The 20,246-nt window shown below is 40.9% G+C and overlaps 1 protein-coding gene across 1 annotated transcript; it reads left to right on the top strand.

Annotated features, from left to right (window-relative positions):
• Nucleotides 1-5,426: 5,426 nt before the first annotated feature.
• Nucleotides 5,427-6,346, top strand: LOC117594771. The gene is made up of 2 exons (XM_034293561.1): nt 5,427-6,010; nt 6,089-6,346. Exons 1-2 carry the CDS (start codon nt 5,432-5,434, stop codon nt 6,137-6,139), a joined length of 630 nt encoding a protein of 209 aa, XP_034149452.1. The 5' UTR covers nt 5,427-5,431; the 3' UTR covers nt 6,140-6,346.
• Nucleotides 6,347-20,246: the final 13,900 nt, after the last annotated feature.

Here is a 20,246-nt window from a genome sequence, read left to right as displayed (position 1 = left end):
AGTTCAAGATGACGGTCAATCTCCCTCGGTCTGGGTCTCCATGCAAGATCTCACATCGTGGGGCATCAATGATCATGAGGAAGGTGAGGGATCAGCCCAGAACTACACGGCAGGACCTGGTCAATGACCTGAAGAGAGCTGGGACCACAGTCTCAAAGAAAACCATTAGTAACACACTACGCCGTCATGGATTAAAATCCTGCAGCGCACGCAAGGTCCCCCTGCTCAAGCCAGCGCATGTCCAGGCCCGTCTGAAGTTTGCCAATGACCATCTGGATGATCCATAGGAGGAATGGAAGAAGGTCATGTGGTCTGATAAGACAAAAATAGAGCTTTTTGGTCTAAACTCCACTCGTCGTGTTTGGAGGAAGAAGAAAGATTAGTACAACCCCAAGAACACCATCCCAACAATGAAGCATGGAGGTGGAAACATCATTCTTTGGGGATGCTTTTCTGCAAAGGGGACAGGATGACTGCACTGTATTGAGGGGAGGATGGATGGGGCCATGTATCGCGAGATCTTGGTCAACAACCTCCTTCCCTCAGTAAGAGCATTGAAGATGGGTCGTGGCTGGGTCTTCCAGCATGGCAACAACCCGAAACACACAGCCAGGGCAACTAAGGAGTGGCTCCGTAAGAAGCATCTCAAGATCCTGGAGTGGCCAAGCCAGTCTCCAGACCTGAACCCAATAGAAAATCTTTGGAGGGAGCTGAAAGTCTGTATTGCCCAGCAACAGCCCCGAAACCTGAAAGATCTGGAGAAGATCTGTATGGAGGAATGGGCCAAAATCCCTGCTGCCGTGTGTGCAAACCTGGTCAAGAACTACAGGAAACGTATGATCTCTGTAATTGCAAACAAAGGTTTCTGTACCAAATATTAAGTTCTGCTTTTCTGATGTATCAACTACTTGTGTCATGCAATAAAATGCAAATTATATACTACTTCTCCTCACTGTAAATATAAAAATATTTACAAAAATAAGTTTCATAAATATCAAAAAGAAACAAAGACAAATAGAAACAACTTGTTGTATATAAATACAAAAAAAGAGAATAGATTTTTTTACCCTATTGCTAACCAAAAATACACAAACAAAACTAAATGACACCAAGCCTAGATGTCTCCTCATCCTGGCCAGGGCCAGAGGGTGCTCCACAATCTGTCAGAAGTGCCCCTGAATTCAGATTGAAATATAGTATACGAGTCTGTCACCCTAAATACGTTTGTTGCACAACTAAATATACCGTACATAGGGTCAGTCAGACTATGTGCCAGAGGAGTTGCTTTTAAGTGTTTTTCACTAATTCAAAATGTCCACAAAACCATTAAGGTGGAGTTAGAGTCACAATTGCAAATATGTTCCTTGCATGGAGGTGGACTTATTTACCTCTTTTCTGGGCTTTAAGTCAAGCAGGGTGAGCGTGGTGAGCTTGCAAATGTGGTAAACATCAATACTGCCACTGTGTGGTTGACCAAAAATAGCTTGCGGTCATTTTTGTCAGATCATCTTTGTCAACATATGTACCAATTAGATTTATTATACCATTATCCTTGTAGGAGATGTGTCATTGGTCAAAAGCAGCCATGTTTTTTGACGTACTGGCCTGTTTTACATAATTTTTAAAGACCATCGTCCATAGATGCCAAAAATGAAGGTATGTGAAGATCTGTGATTAGGTGCCTGAAGAGTTATTTTTTTCACCAGTGTACTGCTGAAACTGTCAATATCAATTAATTATTTCTAACCAAATCAAATAAATTGTCATTTTTATTCACCCTAGTTATTAGGATCTCTTAAGCAGTCTTCTATGACTTCCTGTTTGGGGTATAAATATGACATGACACACTTCCCTAAGTTGAGAATCTGCTAAATGAATAAAGTATAAAATAAATGAAGGTCAGAAAACAAATGAAATAAGATGAAAGGTTGTTGATCTTTGTAAATTACGCATGACAATATCCATATCCTCTATGAGGGCATCAAGATGTTTTAATCAACCGGAGCTGTGATGAACAAGTCTTAAAAATGGCTGTGTTTTGCCTCTCCGAACAGCAAAATGGGTTGTTTGGGGAGTAGAAAATATCACTTTTGGAGAATTGCAAAAGTTGGTTAAATCTTTTGGTCATCAAGTCTCCAGAACGACAATTAGACATCCCCTAATTGCCAACAAGCTATCTGGACATCTTGCCTGACAATATTTTTTGTCTTTTAGCTAATTTCCAACAATTCCAAAGGACACTGTGCAAAGTGCATAGCTCTGTAATTTGGTATATGATAACAGCAACAGAAAAAATCACATCCCTTTGACAGCCACCTGCCTCTGGTTCAAACTCACTTTAAATTATTGATATTAGCCAGTCAGACACAGTGGACATTCCCTCAGCAGTTCAGATCTAAATCAATTAACGCTCTTGTAGTACAGAACATGTACCATGTGACATACAATGTTACTTTGTTAATATGATACCTAAGGTCTCCATCAACATTCACTTCCGCAAACAAATCTCTATACCTTTCTATTCAACATTATTGGTAACATTAGAGCAAGCTGTCATTCTCTTGCTGCGACATTCACAGTAAAAATACATTGTGAAATGGATGGAAATGACAAGAGACAGAACAAATGGCAAATCCACCAGGGAGTTACAGCCCAACTGGCTAGGTAAAAGGCTAAGGGACAGGTTTTTTTTTTCTGGGGTGGGGGCAATGATGCTGTTAGAACTATTATTTTTGCTCTGGGGAGGGTTTTTGTGCGTGTGTGTGTTGGGGGTGGTGGCAGTATGTTTCTGTTAGTGGGTGTTAAAATCAGTTTTGCGGTTTTCTTAATTCCATCCCACCTTACCTTTGTTTTTTTGGTTCTTGTCTATTTTAGAGCAGTATTGGATGAATCTGAGCTGTGTTCAGTGGCCAAAAGTTTAATGAACATCCAGGTAGAACTATGCTGTGTATAAGCAGCTAGTTAGCCAGCTGATATGATATACAGTGTCTCACAGAAGTGAGTACACCCCTCACATTTCTGCAAATATTTGATTATATCTTTTCATGTGTCAACACTGAGGAAATGACACTTTGCTACAATGTAAAATAGTGAGTGTATAGCTGGTATAACAGTGTAAATTTGCTGTCCCCTCAAAATAACACAACACACAGTTTAAACTGCTGTCAACAAACCGTTGGCAACAAAAAATAAATGTTATTTACTGGGGAACATTATGGGGGGGCATGTCCCCATGTGATCAGATCAGATTGACCTGATCCTATCCCTGACTGGGCTCACCTGATCCTCTTTCTGAATGGTTTCATCTAGTCCTTTATCACACTAAATTGACCTGATCCTCAATCAGACTGGATTGACTTGATCCTCTGACCGGATTCACCTTATACTTTCCCTGACTGGATTCACCTGATCCTTTAACAGACTGGATTAATTTGATCTTCTATCAGACTGGATTAATTTGATCTTCTTTCAGACTGGATTCACCTGAACATCTATCAGGCTGGTTTCATCCTATCCTTTATTAGGCTCTCAGCATCAAAGAAGCTGTCAGAAAATAGTTAATGAAATATGATGTGACACCATGAACATTGATTCCATCTTTGTGAAGAACAGATTGGAACTCCATCTATTATGTGGGGCTGTCTCTTTTTTAAAGGCTGACTCTGTGACACATCAGTCACAATGGTAACTCTGATTCTCTATTCTTTTCAACCTTCAAAACAGTGAGAATCTATTTGACATCAATAGGCCAATACACAGTTCTCATCCTGGATTGATGCCATCTAAACCTTTGGCCCTCATTCACCAGTCTCACAGCATTATTGATACAACATACAATAAGGTGTTCATGATCGACAACACGTTAAGATTTGGAACTAACACATTTGTACTCCACACATAAATGAAGACAAACAGTCTGCACTGCATAATAGATAAAAGAGATGAATTCCAAATGCTCCAGTCTAATTAGAAATGAAACAGGTGATACTGTGTCGGCATGCAGATGTTCTTTGTTTTATTCATAAGACTTTACTAAGGCTCTGGTTGCTGTTGTTTAGTTCTGTACTTGTTCCCCTGTGCAAATGGCAAAGTTTGTACACATGGGCTCTATAATAAACCCCCCCCACACTGACACACAGGGGAATAACCTGCAGAAAATTTGCTGGTAATACTGTGTATGCCACGCTCAAACATCAATCTACCCAGTGGAAAACTCTCAAGTGTTTTCCTCACCGTTTGCTTGATTGCAACTTCATTGTTGAGGGACTGATGAAAAACAATATCAAGCCCTTTTTTGATATCCTATCTAAATTGATTTCAGGTACAGGAAAACAGGCAAAAAAATGAAGGGCCACAGCTGTCGGAGTCTTATGTGGGAGACAAACAACACACACCGACATGAGCACTGGCACGCACGCACGCACGCACACACACACACACACACACAAAGGGTGACAACAGTGTGTGCTTAAGAAGCAGAGGCACCCTACTGCTCCACCAAAATTACCATCTGCCAGCTGAAGGTTTTCTCCCTGAGAGCATTCTATCCAGCCTGGTACTAACCCCCCTCCCACTCTGTAGGTTTTACCTAGACTTCTGGAATAATGCTCTTTAAAGGAGAACTCTATGAAATGTACTGACTCTAGGGTTTTCCCTGACACTGCTCAACACTGGCTGTATTTAAGAGGCTGTAAGTGTTGTCTTCAAGCTATGTATTTCAGAGCGTGCAGCTTGTCAACCTCAATTCGTTCTACATTCTCAGCCCAAACTATTTATACATTACCTAAACTAACAATCCTTTAAGATGATGGTTGCAGTGTATGATTGCATGTTTTTTTTTTTACCAGATTCAGTTACCTGCAAATTCATGTTTTCCCTAGATATTCCCTATGTTATTGAGAACAACTGTGCTGTTCAATTGTATGTTTTCAAACAGACTTTCTCTTTTATTAATTTGATTATTTGTTGGGACGATTCTGTTATATACATATGTAATATAGTCAATTCTAAGTATATAACAACTCACTTTAGACAAACAACATGTAACCACTACCTTCAAAGGCCTAGTGGGTGGAATAAATAGAAAGAAATGTCATAATCTCAACTGGAATGTATAGGGGAAATGTAATTGTTAATAAATGTTCTCATGTGTTTCTAAACACAAGGCTAAGAGCAACGGCTCAACCAACTAAAAGTGACTTAATTATCTGACATTTACAAGTCACGCTATTTATTTTGGGTCATGTTTAAATATAAGCCTTGCTTATTGAATATTCATGTCCCCCCTTTGCTTGCACACAGGTTAATATTTGTCTGTGTCTGATGAATAACTAAAGGCTAATGAATAATGGATGACCTTGGATCTCCCAGGCTGTGAGCAGTGTTGGGTCTGCCTGGTAGTGTTTGACTGGGTCTGATGTCTCAGGTGTCCATGCTCTCAGCTAGTGGATGTCTGTTGTCTCAGGTGTCCATGCTCTCAGCTAGTGGATGTCTGTTGTCTCAGGTGTCCATGCTCTCAGCTAGTGGATGTCTGTTGTCTCAGGTGTCCATGCTCTCAGCTAGTGGAAGTCTGTTGTCTCAGGTGTCCATGCTCTCAGCTAGTGGATGTCTGTTGTCTCAGGTGTCCATGCTCTCAGCTAGTGGATGTCTGTTGTCTCAGGTGTCCATGCTCTCAGCTAGTGGATGTCTGTTGTCTCAGGTGTCCATGCTCTCAGCTAGTGGAAGTCTGTTGTCTCAGGTGTCCATGCTCTCAGCTAGTGGATGTCTGTTGTCTCAGGTGTCCATGCTCTCAGCTAGTGGATGTCTGTTGTCTCAGGTGTCCATGCTCTCAGCTAGTGGATGTCTGTTGTCTCAGGTGTCCATGCTCTCAGCTAGTGGATGTCTGTTGTCTCAGGTGTCCATGCTCTCAGCTAGTGGATGTCTGTTGTCTCAGGTGTCCATGCTCTCAGCTAGTGGAAGTCTGTTGTCTCAGGTGTCCATGCTCTCAGCTAGTGGATGTCTGTTGTCTCAGGTGTCCATGCCCTTAGCTAGTGGAAGTCTGTTGTCTCAGGTGTCCATGCTCTCAGCTAGTGGATGTCTGTTGTCTCAGGTGTCTCAGGTGCCCATGCTCTCCAGGGATCAGGTATCTTGCTATGTGTGACACTAGTGCTGTGCAGAGATCACAATTCTAAATCCTCTGGGTTATTTGCACTATTATACAGTAGGCATTTCAAATGATGATGACATGTTTTGGTTACTGGAGTTTAGCTCATAGAGACAGGGACATAATGTACTGGAGGATGACTTAAAATGCGTCTTTTAATGCTGTTTTAAAATTAGACAAAATGTCTCTATTATGACAGATTTTATGCAACAAGGCTAGTTTTATTGCTACTATAATCAGCACAACAGTTTTCAGCTGTGCTAACATAATTGCGAAATGGTTTTCTAATGATCAATTAGACTTTCAAAATGATAAACTTGGATTAGTCGTCTGTACGCCTGTATGTAGATATTCAATTCAAAATCATTAACAATGTCTACACTGTAGATCTGATCAATTTGATATTTGAATTTTACAAAACAATTGGACATTTCTAACTGACCCCAAACCTTTGAATGGTAGTATCTATTGGAATGACTAGTAATATATTAGAAGGACCCCTCTAAACAGGAAAATGGGTAGTGCACATGTCTTTAGATCAGAATGTGGTGCATTCTTGACTCTGTCCCTCCCTAATATATATATTTTCATGTAGGTGCATGTCCATGTATATAAAAGGGTCACGTCATACAATTATTCTTTTATATATATATTTTGACATTCATGGTGATGACAGAGTGGATACATATAGTTGGGCAACAGTTGTAAAAGGACACTGGGGATCAAGATAGCTGAGAGACACAAACTGGTAAGTTGGAGGAGGGAAATGAGCTGAATCAAAATGTGGAGTTTGCAAGTCCAAGTCGGGAGACTTCCCTCTTGACCACATCTGTTGGTTGATAACATTTCCGTATAGTCTCCTTTCAACTACCCTTCAAAATTCAATTTCAGCTCAAATTCTGTGTGGTCAATAGAACATTTATTAATGGAACTAAAGTCTATTCCTGTGAATTCCAAAAGTCACATAACTCCTTCAGTCCTGTATGCTCTGAGTGCCCTCCATAGTAATTTGCTGGAAATATACACTCACCTAAAGGATTATTAGGAACACCATACTAATACTGTGTTTGACCCCCTTTCACCTTCAGAACTGCCTTAATTCTACGTGGCATTGATTCATCAAGGTGCTGAAATCATTCTTTAGAAATGTTGGCCCATATTGATAGGATCGCATCTTGCAGTTGACGGAGATTTGTGGGATGCACATCCAGGGCACGAAACTCCTGTTCCACCACATCCCAAAGATGCTCTATTGGGTGGAGATCTGGTGACTGTGGGGGCCATTTCAGTACAGTGAACTCATTGTCATGTTCAAGAAACCAATTAGAAATTATTCAAGCTTTGTGACATTGTGCATTATCCTGCTGGAAGTAGCCATCAGAGGATGGGTATATGGTGGTCATAAAGGGATGGACATGGTCAGAAACAATGCTCAGGTAAGCCGTGGCATTTAAACGATGCCCAATTGGCACTAAGGGGCCTAAAGTGTGCCAAGAAAACATCCCCCACACCATTACACCACCACCACCAGCCTGCACAGTGGTAACAAGGCATGATGGATCCATGTTCTCATTCTGTTTATGCCAAATTCTGACTCTACCATCTGAATGTCTAAACAGAAATCGAGACTCATCAGACCAGGCAACATTCTTCCAGTCTTCAATTGTCAAATTTTGGTGAGCTCATGCAAATTGTAGCCTCTTTTTCCTATTTGTAGTGGAGATGAGTGGTACCCGGTGGGGTCTTCTGCTGTTGTTGCCCATCTGCCTCAAGGTTGTGCGTGTTGTGGCTTCACAAATGCTTTGCTGCATACCTCGGTTGTAACGAGTGGTTATTTCAGTCAAAGTTGGTCTTCTATCAGCTTGAATCAGTCTGCCCATTCTCCTCTGACCTCTAGCATCAACAAGGCATTTTCGCCCACAGGACTGCCGCTTACTGGATGTTTTCCCTTTTCACACCATTCTTTGTAAACCCTAGAAATGGTTGTGCGTGAAAATCCCGTAAATCCAGTAACTGAGCAGATTGTGAAATACTCAGACCGGCCCGTCTGGCACCAACAACCATGCCACGCTCAAAATTGCTTAAATCACCTTTCTTTCCCATTCTGACATTCAGTTTGGAGTTCAGGAGATTGTCTTGACCAGGACCACACCCCTAAATGCATTGAAGCAACTGCCATGTGATTGGTTGATTAGGTAATTGCATTAATGAGAAATTGAGCAGGTGTTCCTAATAATCCTTTAGGTGAGTGTATCTCTGAAGGAGCAGCTACATGTTGATTTGGGGTTGAACATTTGTGAGCCTGGGAATGGTGTAACCCCAATGACTGGATATCACCAAGCGTTCACAGCTGGTGATTTGCATAAGCATGATGTTTTGGAAAACGTTCACTGCTTCCCAAGTGTGGATAATGCAGGCCATCCTCCCACTGCGCAGATTGGCTGCTGATGCTCCGTTGTCACCGGAAATGAAAGGGAGCCGCTCTTCCCCAGGACCTGGCCGCGGTAGGTTCATCCTGCCCTTTAGGTCTAGGCAACTGGTCTGCAACTTACACAAATGTGTAGATCTATGTGAACGATCAACATTTACTACCAGGTGTTGAATGTACGTGTGACCAGGAATACGGTCATCTTATCATGGCCATTTATGTCTCCACTTGTTTGTCGGCTGAGTGCATTTATGTTCACAGTGTTGATGAAGACAAATATATACATTAAGGAACCTCCAAACTGGCAGGTCCTAACTAAAGATTAAAAACCAAACGAGAGGCCTCATGAACGCCTAATGAACCAGCTCTCCATGCTGGCACTCTGACTGATGACCTTAATTGGCTACACCTGATGTGCTCATCAATGCTTGGCAGCAGAGCACCTGGGCCTGGCTGCTGCCATCTGGAGATTGAAGTGCGGAAGTATATTTCTATTACCAACCTTCCTGCTGCATCCCACAACTAGTTCCTCACGGAATGATACCTTTTGTCATGTTACTGTAATCTTTTGTTTACCAGTGGGCCATGGCTAAGAAGACTCAGCAGACTCAATGTAGACTTGTAATTGTAATGAAATAACCTATTGTGGAACAGAGGTAGATAGTGTCTGTCAGTCACTATAATTCAACTATCACGGAAACATGTATGGAAAGTATTATGCATTCACTCAATACATTACAGATAGCTGAGTCTCACCTTGCAGCTGCATTTGGAACAGAGTTGATAGGCAGTATCGATCCAAAGGTAGAGCCACAGGTCTCACTGCACCACCCCCATGTCTACTGTACTGCCCGTATTGGTGGTGATTATAAGCTATGTCAGATTAGGTCAATTAGCTCAATCACCAATTAGTTCACCAATTCCTCTGAATCTAACAGAAATACAGCACTTGGAATGTGCATAACAAGTGTCCTGATTTAGTGTATACAGGTATGCTGCCTGGCTATGTACTACAGTGTAAGTGAAGGCATTCACACCTTGCCGGGTAGATGAGCATCTACACTCTAATTGGTAATGGAGGTTAATGGCTGAAGAAGCTGCCCCTCAGGAGAGTTAGTTTGTCAGGCCAGAGAGCAGGAGAACAGGATATTTCCAAATGGCCGGAGGTTTATCTGGCTTATAAGATAATTCAGTTAAGCTGCTTTGCTTTACGGAAACCCCAGGGTTGTGGATGTATGAACTCTGAATACTGAGTGTATAAAGAAGTACCTTTACTGTCCATGTGTTCTTTGAGAAGGTGTTGACACTGCTTCCCCTCAGCAATCGTTACACAGGTTTTAGACCTTACACACGTCAGTCCGTAGTCTAGTTTAGTAACTGTTCCATTGATTATGTAGACAAGAGCAGCAGTGATTAACTACACTGAAGGCATGTGGGCAGCCCTGAATGCAGAGGCTTCATAGTGATCTTCAAAACATTAATCCAAAATAGTAAACTGTAAAATGTGTTCTATGAAAACATGTTGAATGATTGCGTTATTATTCCTGTGATTGTGACTGTGAACTGAACTGCATTTACTGAGATGCCTAACCAAGTGTAGATATATAATCAATAAAGCATTTATTGCATGTTGTTGTATTTTTGCATTGGCAGAATGTGTTTCTTAAATTTTTTAGCATCTGATAAACATTTACCATATAGGATTTTTAAATAAATGTATCAATTAATTAGAAATAGGAACAATATTGCCACATTTTTGGTCATTTTTCATTTAAGTAAAATCTCTGACATGAGCAAACCATACAAAACCTCTTGTAACCTAAATTGGGGTCATGATCCAACAGTTTGACCAAAGCGAACAAGAAGAAAATAGTAGGGTAGTCTGAAGAAACTTTCCAGTGGCATGGACTCTTAAGAAATATAACTGAAGAAAGATAATTGGTAGCTTTGCTGAACATTTTATATGTTTACATATAATCCCTGTTTATTTAGTATAATAGTTTGTGATCTCAGTGGGGCAGAGCAGGCCTAAATAGATTTAATGCAACTTAATATTGTATTGTGGCATAAAAACAAAATTAAATCTGACTGTCAATCAATTTAAACCTGCAGTTTGATGAATGGAAAGCGACATTTGTTACAAACAAAACTTTAAGGTCTAATGAGACTCAGCAGTCGGCACTTATGCAGTCATTAGGCAACTACATTTTGTAGCCTAAATGAATGCACCTGCTGTTTGTATGTATTGGCACAATTTAAAATGTACACTCACCTAAAGGATTATTAGGAACACCATACTAATGCTGTGTTTGACCCCCTTTCGCCTTCAGAACTGCCTTAATTCTACATGGCATTGATTCAACAAGGTGCTGTAAGCATTCTTTAGAAATGTTGGCCCATATTGATAGGATCGCATCTTGCAGTTGATGGAGATTTGTGGGATGCACATCCAGGGCACGAAGCTCCCGTTCCACCACATCCCAAAGATGCTCTATTGGGTTGAGATCTGGTGACTGTGGGGGCCATTTCAGTACAGTGAACTCATTGTCATGTTCAAGAAACCAATTAGAAATTATTCAAGCTTTGTGACATGGTGCATTATCCTGCTGGAAGTAGCCATCAGAGGATGGGTACATGGTGGTCATAAAGGGATGGACATGGTCAGAAAAATGCTCAGGTAGGCTGTGGCATTTAAACGATGCCCAATTGGCACTAAGGGGCCTAAAGTGTGCCAAGAAAACATCCCCCACACCATTACACCACCACCACCAGCCTGCACAGTGGTAACAAGGCATGATGGATCCATGTTTTCATTCTGTTTACGCCAAATTCTGACTCTACTATCTGAATGTCTCACCAGAAATCGAGACTCATCAGACCAGGCAACATTCTTCCAGTCTTCAACTGTCCAATTTTGGTGAGCTCGTGCAAATTGTAGCCTCTTTTTCCTATTTGTAGTGGAGATGAGTGGTCCCCTGTGGGGTCTTCTGCTGTTGTAGCCCATCCGCCTCAAGGTTGTGCGTGTTGTGGCTTCACAAATGCTTTGCTGCATACCTCGGTTGTAACAAGTGGTTATTTCAGTCAAAGTTGCTCTTCTATCAGCTTGAATCAGTCGGCACATTCTCCTCTGACCACTAGCATCAACAAGGCATTTTCACCCACAGGACTGCCGCATACTGGATGTTTTTCCCTTTTCACACCATTCTTTGTAAACCCTAGAAATGGTTGTGCGTGAAAATCCCAGTAACTGAGCAGATTGTGAAATACTCAGACCGGCCCGTCTGGCACCAACAACCATGCCACGCTCAAAATTGCTTAAATCACCTTTCTTTCCCATTCTGACATTCAGTTTGGAGTTCAGGAGTTTGTCTTGACCAGGGCCACACCCCTAAATGCATTGAAGCAACTGCCATGTGATTGGTTGATTGGATAATTGCATTAATGAGAAATTGAACAGGTGTTCCTAATAATCCTTTAGGTGAGTGTATATCCTACTACTTGTGTTCACTTGATGTGAAATAACTGTGCAATTGTGAATACTTCAGTTCATTTTCAACAATGGCAACTAAAATAATAGGGTTTCTCAGCTCATGAATTTGAATTGTTACATTCACTTATGAATGAACTTCAAATTTGACCAAAAATGATGGTCTTCAAGAGAGTTTGACTGTGATTGAATAATTGCAGACCTCATCTCTTCAGCAAATCATCAAGTATGAGCCACTGCGTATGCGGTTGTGTGTCTGAAGGGGGGTCATCCCATATTTTAGCCAAGCTGGTAATTAGACAAACTATTGTGGCGGCTTAGTAAAACCAACGTGGTTGGTTAGTCCAAATGCTATGATGAAGAACGGCCCTATACCAATCCACGTGCATTGCCCCTCTATTCGCGAGAACAAATTAATTTGCCTATAATTGTGTAAAATAGAAATCTGAAAAGCATTCTGGTTATTGTCATTAACAATGTTGAATAAATACACAACAATCTATCCAACCAGTCATTCAAGATTAGAAATCAGTGCATGTTTTCTGCGATGCTACTTTGAGTCGGCAGTGCACAGCAGTGGCTGATGTATGGACCTAGAGTTACCTTCCTGTGGGCCTGGTGGGAACATCAGGGAGGAGGCTGCTGGCTTAGTGGTTTTCACCCCTACACACACTATTCTCCTCCTCTCTGAAATAAACCACGACAGCTGTTAGCAAACACATAATGGTTTCCATTCAACTCAGTTGGTAAGAGCCTGGCGTGTTCGATTATGGTGTTGTGGGTTTGATTCCCAAAAGGTGCTGGTTACATACATGTATGCACTCACTACTGGATGTTTCTACCGGAGAAGAGTGTCTGCCAAATGATTTTGATGTCAGAAGAAACGCTCACACTGTCATAAGTGCAGAACAAGAAACCCTGGGAGAGTGTCTGTATTGTAATGCTCAGGCTGTTTTTTCGGTGTTAAGTGTAGTTTTTGGTCTTTGAATCCAGAAACTGGTATGAAAAGACAATTTCTCAAACCAGAGGTTGAAACCATTATAACCAATGGCCATTGAAATGATACACATTATTTAGCATATTGACAGAAAATTGGCCACCTAAGCTACACAGTACTATAACTAATATTAAACATCTCTAACATTTTATATAACCATGGCTTATAATAATTGATCATTATCTTAAGGACCAGCTAGTTGATTCCTTACTTAAGATGGGCCTGACGGATTAGAGCTAGATTCTAGAGTGGTGTTGTTTCAGAGTGGTGTTGTTTACTTTACAGAGCCATGATTATGTGAAAACTCCCAAAATAATCAAACCATTATAGCTTATGCAATTTGCCATGTCTGGAATATGGACATTAAGTGACCATTTAGGATCCAGTCATTGGGCTATTGCATTAAGTTGAGATAAGCATGAAGACCTGTTTTGATACATTGAAGATTATTTCTTTCATGGCTGACATGGCGTTCGAAACCACAACCCTAAACTACCAACTGATCTATATGGGACCATGTTTTTACTAAATCTCTGTTTAGATAGAGTCCTAGTGTACATGGTTACAATAAGGCTAGGAAATGCCTAAATATCTTAATATTGTCATACAGCATCAATATAAAAACATTTTGCTTTGAGAAAAGGAATGCACGCCAAATGTAGTTGCAAGGTGAGGCAAGGCACAAGCTTGAGCTTTAATATTACACCTTGCTGCTGACTGAAATACCAATAGGCATATTTACCTCCCTCCCAGAGCTGGTCACATCTAATCCTTTATCATCCCCTCCCCCTTATAGCTGGTCACATGCATCCTCTATCATCACCTCCCTCCCAGAGCTGGTCACATCTAATCCTTTATCATCACCTCCCCCTTAACAGCTGGTCACATGCATCCTCTATCATCACCTCCCTCCCAGAGCTGGTCATATCTATCCTTTATCATCACCTTCCCCTTAGAGCTGGTCACATCTATCCTTTCTCATCGCCTCCTCCTTTGAGCTAGTCACATGCATCCTCTATCATCACCTCCCTCCCAGAGCTGGTCACATCTATCCTTTCTCATCGCCTCCTCCTTTGAGCTGGTCACATGCATCCTCTGTCATCACCTCCCTCCCAGAGCTGGTCACATTCATCCACTGGAAATGTCAGTGCCCTTATGTAATGTTTAAACAACTTTGCGAACTGCACTGTGTATTGTGACCTTACTTTGTTTCTTAACCCCCCTTTTTTAGAGGGATCCCTGCCTGAGTGAGATGTTGTTTTTAGTGTGGCTCAAGGTGGATAGATGGATACCTTGAAGAATACTGAGCAGCAGGTACTCCATCAGCGATGTTTCTGAGTGTTACTGCATTGTAGAATCAATATGTGGATCCTCCATGCAGAGTGGTGGGGCTGAACACATGACCTGATAATCGACTCAGTCCAGCTAACAGTCCATGTCCTTGGGAGGTTTTCATGGTCTCTCACTGCGTTTGCCAACAGATTTCAGGAGTACATGTCACGGTCTGTAAATGTTGTGGTGAGCTTGGGTCCGGGTAGAGCAGGTGGGAAGGGAAGATATGAGGAATAAATAGGAAATGTGAGTAACACAGCATTAGTGATATAGTTATGTTAATGGAACCTAATGAATCATAAATACCATATGGTCTGAATCACTTCAGAACAAATGCATAATGAGCCCATCTCAGTCTCAAAGGAAAAGGGAAAGTTTGTGTTTGAGAATCAACCGGTGTTTCAGAGCAGTTCTGCTAAACAGGCAGTTGGTCCCTCCATGACGGTGAGTGGAAAACAGACACTGAATTGAGCAAAGTGAGGAAAGCACAGGGCTGAGATGAAAGGTGAGTAGGGGAAATTAGATGTGTTGTGAGCTGCATTTGTTTGAGTGAGTCAGAGCCTTCGCTGTCAGAGCGGGAGTGTGGACTGCTCAGACATTAGTGGCCAGACATACTACCTGGTCAGAGTGGATCATTCTCTCCTCATCCCCGGCTGCTTCCACTTAGAGCCTCATTAGGAGCTGTGAATATGTCTGTGTCGGCAGTACAACATGAAGATGACACGTGGAAATGCACCGGGACCATGTGCCATGACATGATGTCGTTGGGGGTTTGGGGGGTGCTGTAATGCTGTCATCACCTGTCATACTGCGTTGAGACGTTCGGCTAATGTCTGAGAGCGATACCATTGATGAAATTCTTCAGCCATGGAGCAGAGCTCTGTCTCAGCAATGCTTTAAGCCGAGAGAGTCTGAGATGAGGAGGGGGAGGAGGGGGACGAAGAAGAGGAGTGAAAAATGCATTATGAGAACAATGTACAAATAATGGTAAATGAAAATATGTCAGACTATGTTTGTGTGTCTGTGTGTGTGTTTGTTTGTGCTTGGGTGTGTGTGTGTGTGTGTGTGTTTGTTTGTTTGTGTGTGTGTATGTTTGTTTGTATGTGTTTGTTTGTTTGTGTGTGTGTGTGTATGTTTGTTTGTGTGTCTATGTTTGTTTGTGCTTGGGTGTGTGTTTGTTTGTTTGGGTGTGTGTGTATGTTTGTTTGTGTGTGTGTGTGTGTGTGTGTATGCGTGTTGGTGTTTGTGTGTGTGTGTGTGTTTGTGTGTGGGTGTGTGTGACTGTGTGCGTGTTAGTTTGTGCTTGGGTGTGTGTGTGTGTTTGTTTGTTTGCGTTTGTATGTTTGTTTGTGTGTGTGTGTGTGTGTATGTTTGTTTGTTTGTGTGTGTGTGTATGTTTGTTTGTGTGTGTGTGTGTATGTTTGTGTGTGTGTGTGTGTGTGCGTGTATGTGTGTGTGTGTGTGTGTGTGTATGTGTGTGTGTGTGATCCACGTCTGTGTTTATGTAGGAACCTGAAGTCACCACAAAGATAGTAGAAACCTGAAAAAAAACAATATTTATTGGCAGGCTCCCAAAAAATTAAAATAGATTTTTGGCTCAGGGATTTTTTATGTAATGTACAATTGGTCATTGGGTTAGAATTGGGGTTACTTATAGCCTTAGAGATTACCAGATAGGTTTAGAGTTATGGTTAAGCAGAATGGCTAGGTTAAGTTTATATATAAGGATTAGGCTGTTGTGGTTAAAGATAAGGTAAAGTTAAGATGAGGTTTTGATTTAGTGCAAGTGAATAGGGAAAATGGATTAGGTCAAGGATACGTCTCAGGTCCCACAAGGATTGAAAAACAAACATGATTGTATGTGTCTGTGTGTGTTTGCGCGCGCATGTGTGTGTGTCCGTGAGGCAATGTAAGCATATGTCTACTGATGCACATGAGTGGGTGTGTATGTGCTTGCTTGGTAATGAGTCTGTCAAAGTTACAAAGGCTGTATGAGGTGCATGTGTGTATGAGGGGGTGTTTGAATTTTGTGTGTTGTGTTTCTGTATAGTTCTGTGTGTACAGAGTACTTTTCATGTTGCACAGCTGGTTATTCCCACAGACAGTTGACTGCCCTGCTTCAAACACCACTTTGCAAACACAAACAAAGTGGTAGGCCCAACCTATGCGTTTCCTTTCACCACATGGCCAAAAGACCTTCAGAAGCTGGGTAGCCCTCTCAACCTCCCTGTCTCTCTTTGGATCCCACACTGTCTCTCCCACTCTTTCTGTCTCTTCCGCGCTTACTGTCTCACCCCTGTTGTCTCTCTCCTCCTCTCTCTCTTTCGGTCTCCCCTGTCTGTCTGCCTTGATAGCTGTCACTGCCTTCTTTCTCCCCTTCCTCACCTCTTCATCACAGTGGTAGAATTGGACCGGGGCCCATGGGACATATGGTCTCAGTGAGTACCAGGCAGGGCTGAGCCTCGACACCTCTGGTTATGAGAATTCTGTGTAGAACAACACATGATGATGAATCTGAAGTCAGGAAGACTTTGAGTCAAGTGTAAGCCAGGTCCAATCAAAACACATACAGTGGGGAGAACAAGTATTTGATACACTGTCGATTTTGCAGGTTTTCCCACTTACAAAGCACGGAGCCACTCCTTAGTTGCCCTGGCTGTGTGTTTTGGGTCGTTGTCATGCTGGAAGACCCAGCCACAACCCAGGTAACGAGTTCAAACAGGTGCAGTTAATACAGGTAATGAGTGGAGAACAGGAGGGCTTCTTAAAGGAAAACTAACAGGTCAGTGAGAGCCGGAATTCTTCCTGGTTGGTAGGTGATCAAATACTTATGTTATGCAATAAAATGCTAATTAATTATTTAAAAATCATACAATGTGATTTTCTGGATTTTTGTTTTAGATTCCGTCTCTCACAGTTGAAGTGTACCTATGATAAAAATGACAGACTTCTACATGCTTTGTAAGTAGGAAAACCTGCAAAATCGACAGTGTATCAAATACTTGTTCTCCCCACTGTAAAAGGGTGATCAAGATTCTGCGGCTAGTCTTCGCCAAGTGTGTGCATAGTAAACAAAAATGAATTGTTCAAAAGGAAAAAAATAGACCTCAAAGGGACTCTGATGGGAATCAATGATCAATTTCCCCTGAGAGATTAATGAAGGGAAAATACATTACCCATGCAAAAAAGGAAAGAGCAAAGGGAAAACAAGCATACATTATTGGCAATAATTTACACAGACTGGCAGCTTTTTCGCAAAACCAACACTACACCTTGGCTCTACTAATAACTCCAATGTTAGTTTAGCGAGACATGATATGGGCAGAAGACATTTGGAAATCCATGGGCCTTTATGTGTTCACAGTCTGAATTACACTAAATGTACTTCCTATTTGTAAGGTGAGCTGGGACAGTAGTATAGCAATCTATAATTGCAATGTCTTAGCTGATCATAAAAAAAACACATGCGTATTCAAATGGTAAAAATGAAATTAAATAATATTTATTGTTTCTAGTAAACTCATTCAACTGTCACGTCCTCTTTCTACTGTGACGTCCACACCCCCCTTCTGTTGAATTCTAATCACGCCTGTTTTTTATTTAGCCGTGTTTAGTTTTGGTATTTAAGTTATCTGATAGTTATTATAAATGTGTGAGGTATTGTTTGTTTTGGAACGCTTTACTGAACCTTTCTGTCTATTTTTAATTTAAACTTCAGCCTTGCCCTTCTGGTACCTTCTCTTTGACTGTTGATACTTGTTTGCCAACCCTTGCCTGTCCAACAGCCTCTGCCCTGTTTGTCCTGTTCTGTAATGCTGTAATTAACCCTTCTGTGCTCCGCGTGGGAATCCGAGAACTCCGGCTCTCTGGGTACTGTTACATCTACGTTGTCTGATGAAGATGGTTGAAGAAAGGAATGTGGGACACTTTTCTGTATTTAAAATGGGTGATGATAATGTTGACCTACATGTGCCAACTGTCCTCAAGGACGTTCACAGAAGATGAATCACTGTTGATATGAAACTGCTAAACAGATATGGTTTGTTAATCTGTATGGCACAAATAAAGATCATCCACAATTAAAAAAACATATTTAGTAACCTTTTGAATTTAAAGGCTGATAATGACCATATAATTATATTAGGAGATAAAACACAATTCAAAATAATTACATACTTACTATTTCTTTTTACCAATCATCAGTCACTTAAAGAAATCATCAATATCATGGACACAGAAGACTAGTAGATATATGGAGATTAAAAAACCCAGACCTAGAGAAAAATATGTAGAGGACGCTTACTGTAGAGTGCTGCCTGGACTACTGTCTTGTCCCATTCTCGCGAGTCCCGGAAATCTGAAAAGTATTGATAGAAGAAAGGATGCACTCTGATCATCATTTGATAGGCATTCACATGAGTCCCTCTGAATGTCCAAGGGTATTGGGCTACTGGAAATGTAATCAAAGACTGCTACATGACAACAAGTTTATAACAAAGACAAGGGAATTCATAAGCAGCATATTTTAGATAGCATGGTACAGATTCTCATGTGGTATAGGGACACTTTCAAATGTTTGTTTAGAGGCTATGCAATACAATACCGGCCTATAAAGAGAAAACCTGGCTAAGGAGACTAAGATATGAAATGAGAGAGAGGAAATCATAGTAGAGACTGATAACAATCAAAACTGGAAGATAGAGTTAAAAAGTAAGTTAGAAGAGAAAGATAATGTAAAATCTTTGCACAGAAAGATCAGGGCCTAATAACATCTTGAATCTGTTAAATTATTTCAGAACGGTAAGTCACCAGCGCTCGAAGGCATACCAACAGAGGTGTACTCTTTTGAAATAGGGATATTATCTTGACCCAGCAAGAAGGTTAATCTCCATATTATTAATACAGGACCAAAATGCAAAATATTTTGAAAAAGCCTTTGATATAGTATGACTATATTTTATATATAAATGTCCGAACCATTAATTTTTTTGTGCATCTCTCTTACAATAGGTGAAGGTGTTGTATAGAAACCCAAAATATAGAATTGTGAATTATTTCTCCGACCATCTATCTATTCAACGATCAAGGGGTGTAAAACAAGAATGTCCATTCTCCCCATATGTATTCATTAGAGCCATTGAAAAGATCTGTCCTCTAGTTACTTTGATAGGAAAATGTGCAAAGTAGAAAGGATACTGCAGCCTTGTAATAGACAGCATCCAACTATTTATGGTAGAGCTGCCTTGGTAAACTCCCTGGTGATTTCATAATGTACTTATTTATTCATGGCACTACTTACCTACACCAAGATAATATTTTTTAAGTAATGTGGAGAAAAAAATTCACTCAGATATATTAATAGAAGTTAAACCAATATGCAAAGAAACCATAGAAAATGCATTGTGTTTGTTAAAGACATAACTAGTGCAGACTAAAAGGCTTTCTTACAACTTTTTGAGGTATATGGAGAGTCACAAGACTCGAAACTGAAAACAACAAAGCGGGATTGAATCACCCGGTCTGCCACCTATTGAAAACATGCATAGCTAAAAATGACCAGTATAAACCATAATCTTTTATTGGCAAAAGGTTTGACTGCTACACCATGTGGAATTCAAGATAGTTGGGAACAAATTATTGATGTCCCACTTCCATGGCAACGGGTGTTTGGAATTATGTGGAAAACAACTTTTGGTGCTTCAATCCGATCCTTCCAGCTGAAACTATTATATAAAATTATTGCAACAAAAAAAAAATCTATATATGGGGAACTGAACAGTTGGCATTGTGCAGAAATAACAATGAAAAAGAATCAGTGGTGGAAGACTTCTGGAACCATGTACAGAATTGGTTGTTGGGT

Source organism: Esox lucius, chromosome 7, assembly GCF_011004845.1.
Source record: "Esox lucius isolate fEsoLuc1 chromosome 7, fEsoLuc1.pri, whole genome shotgun sequence".
In the NCBI taxonomy this organism is placed as follows: Eukaryota; Metazoa; Chordata; class Actinopteri; order Esociformes; family Esocidae; genus Esox; species Esox lucius.
This window is presented reverse-complemented; position numbering and strand designations above follow the sequence as displayed.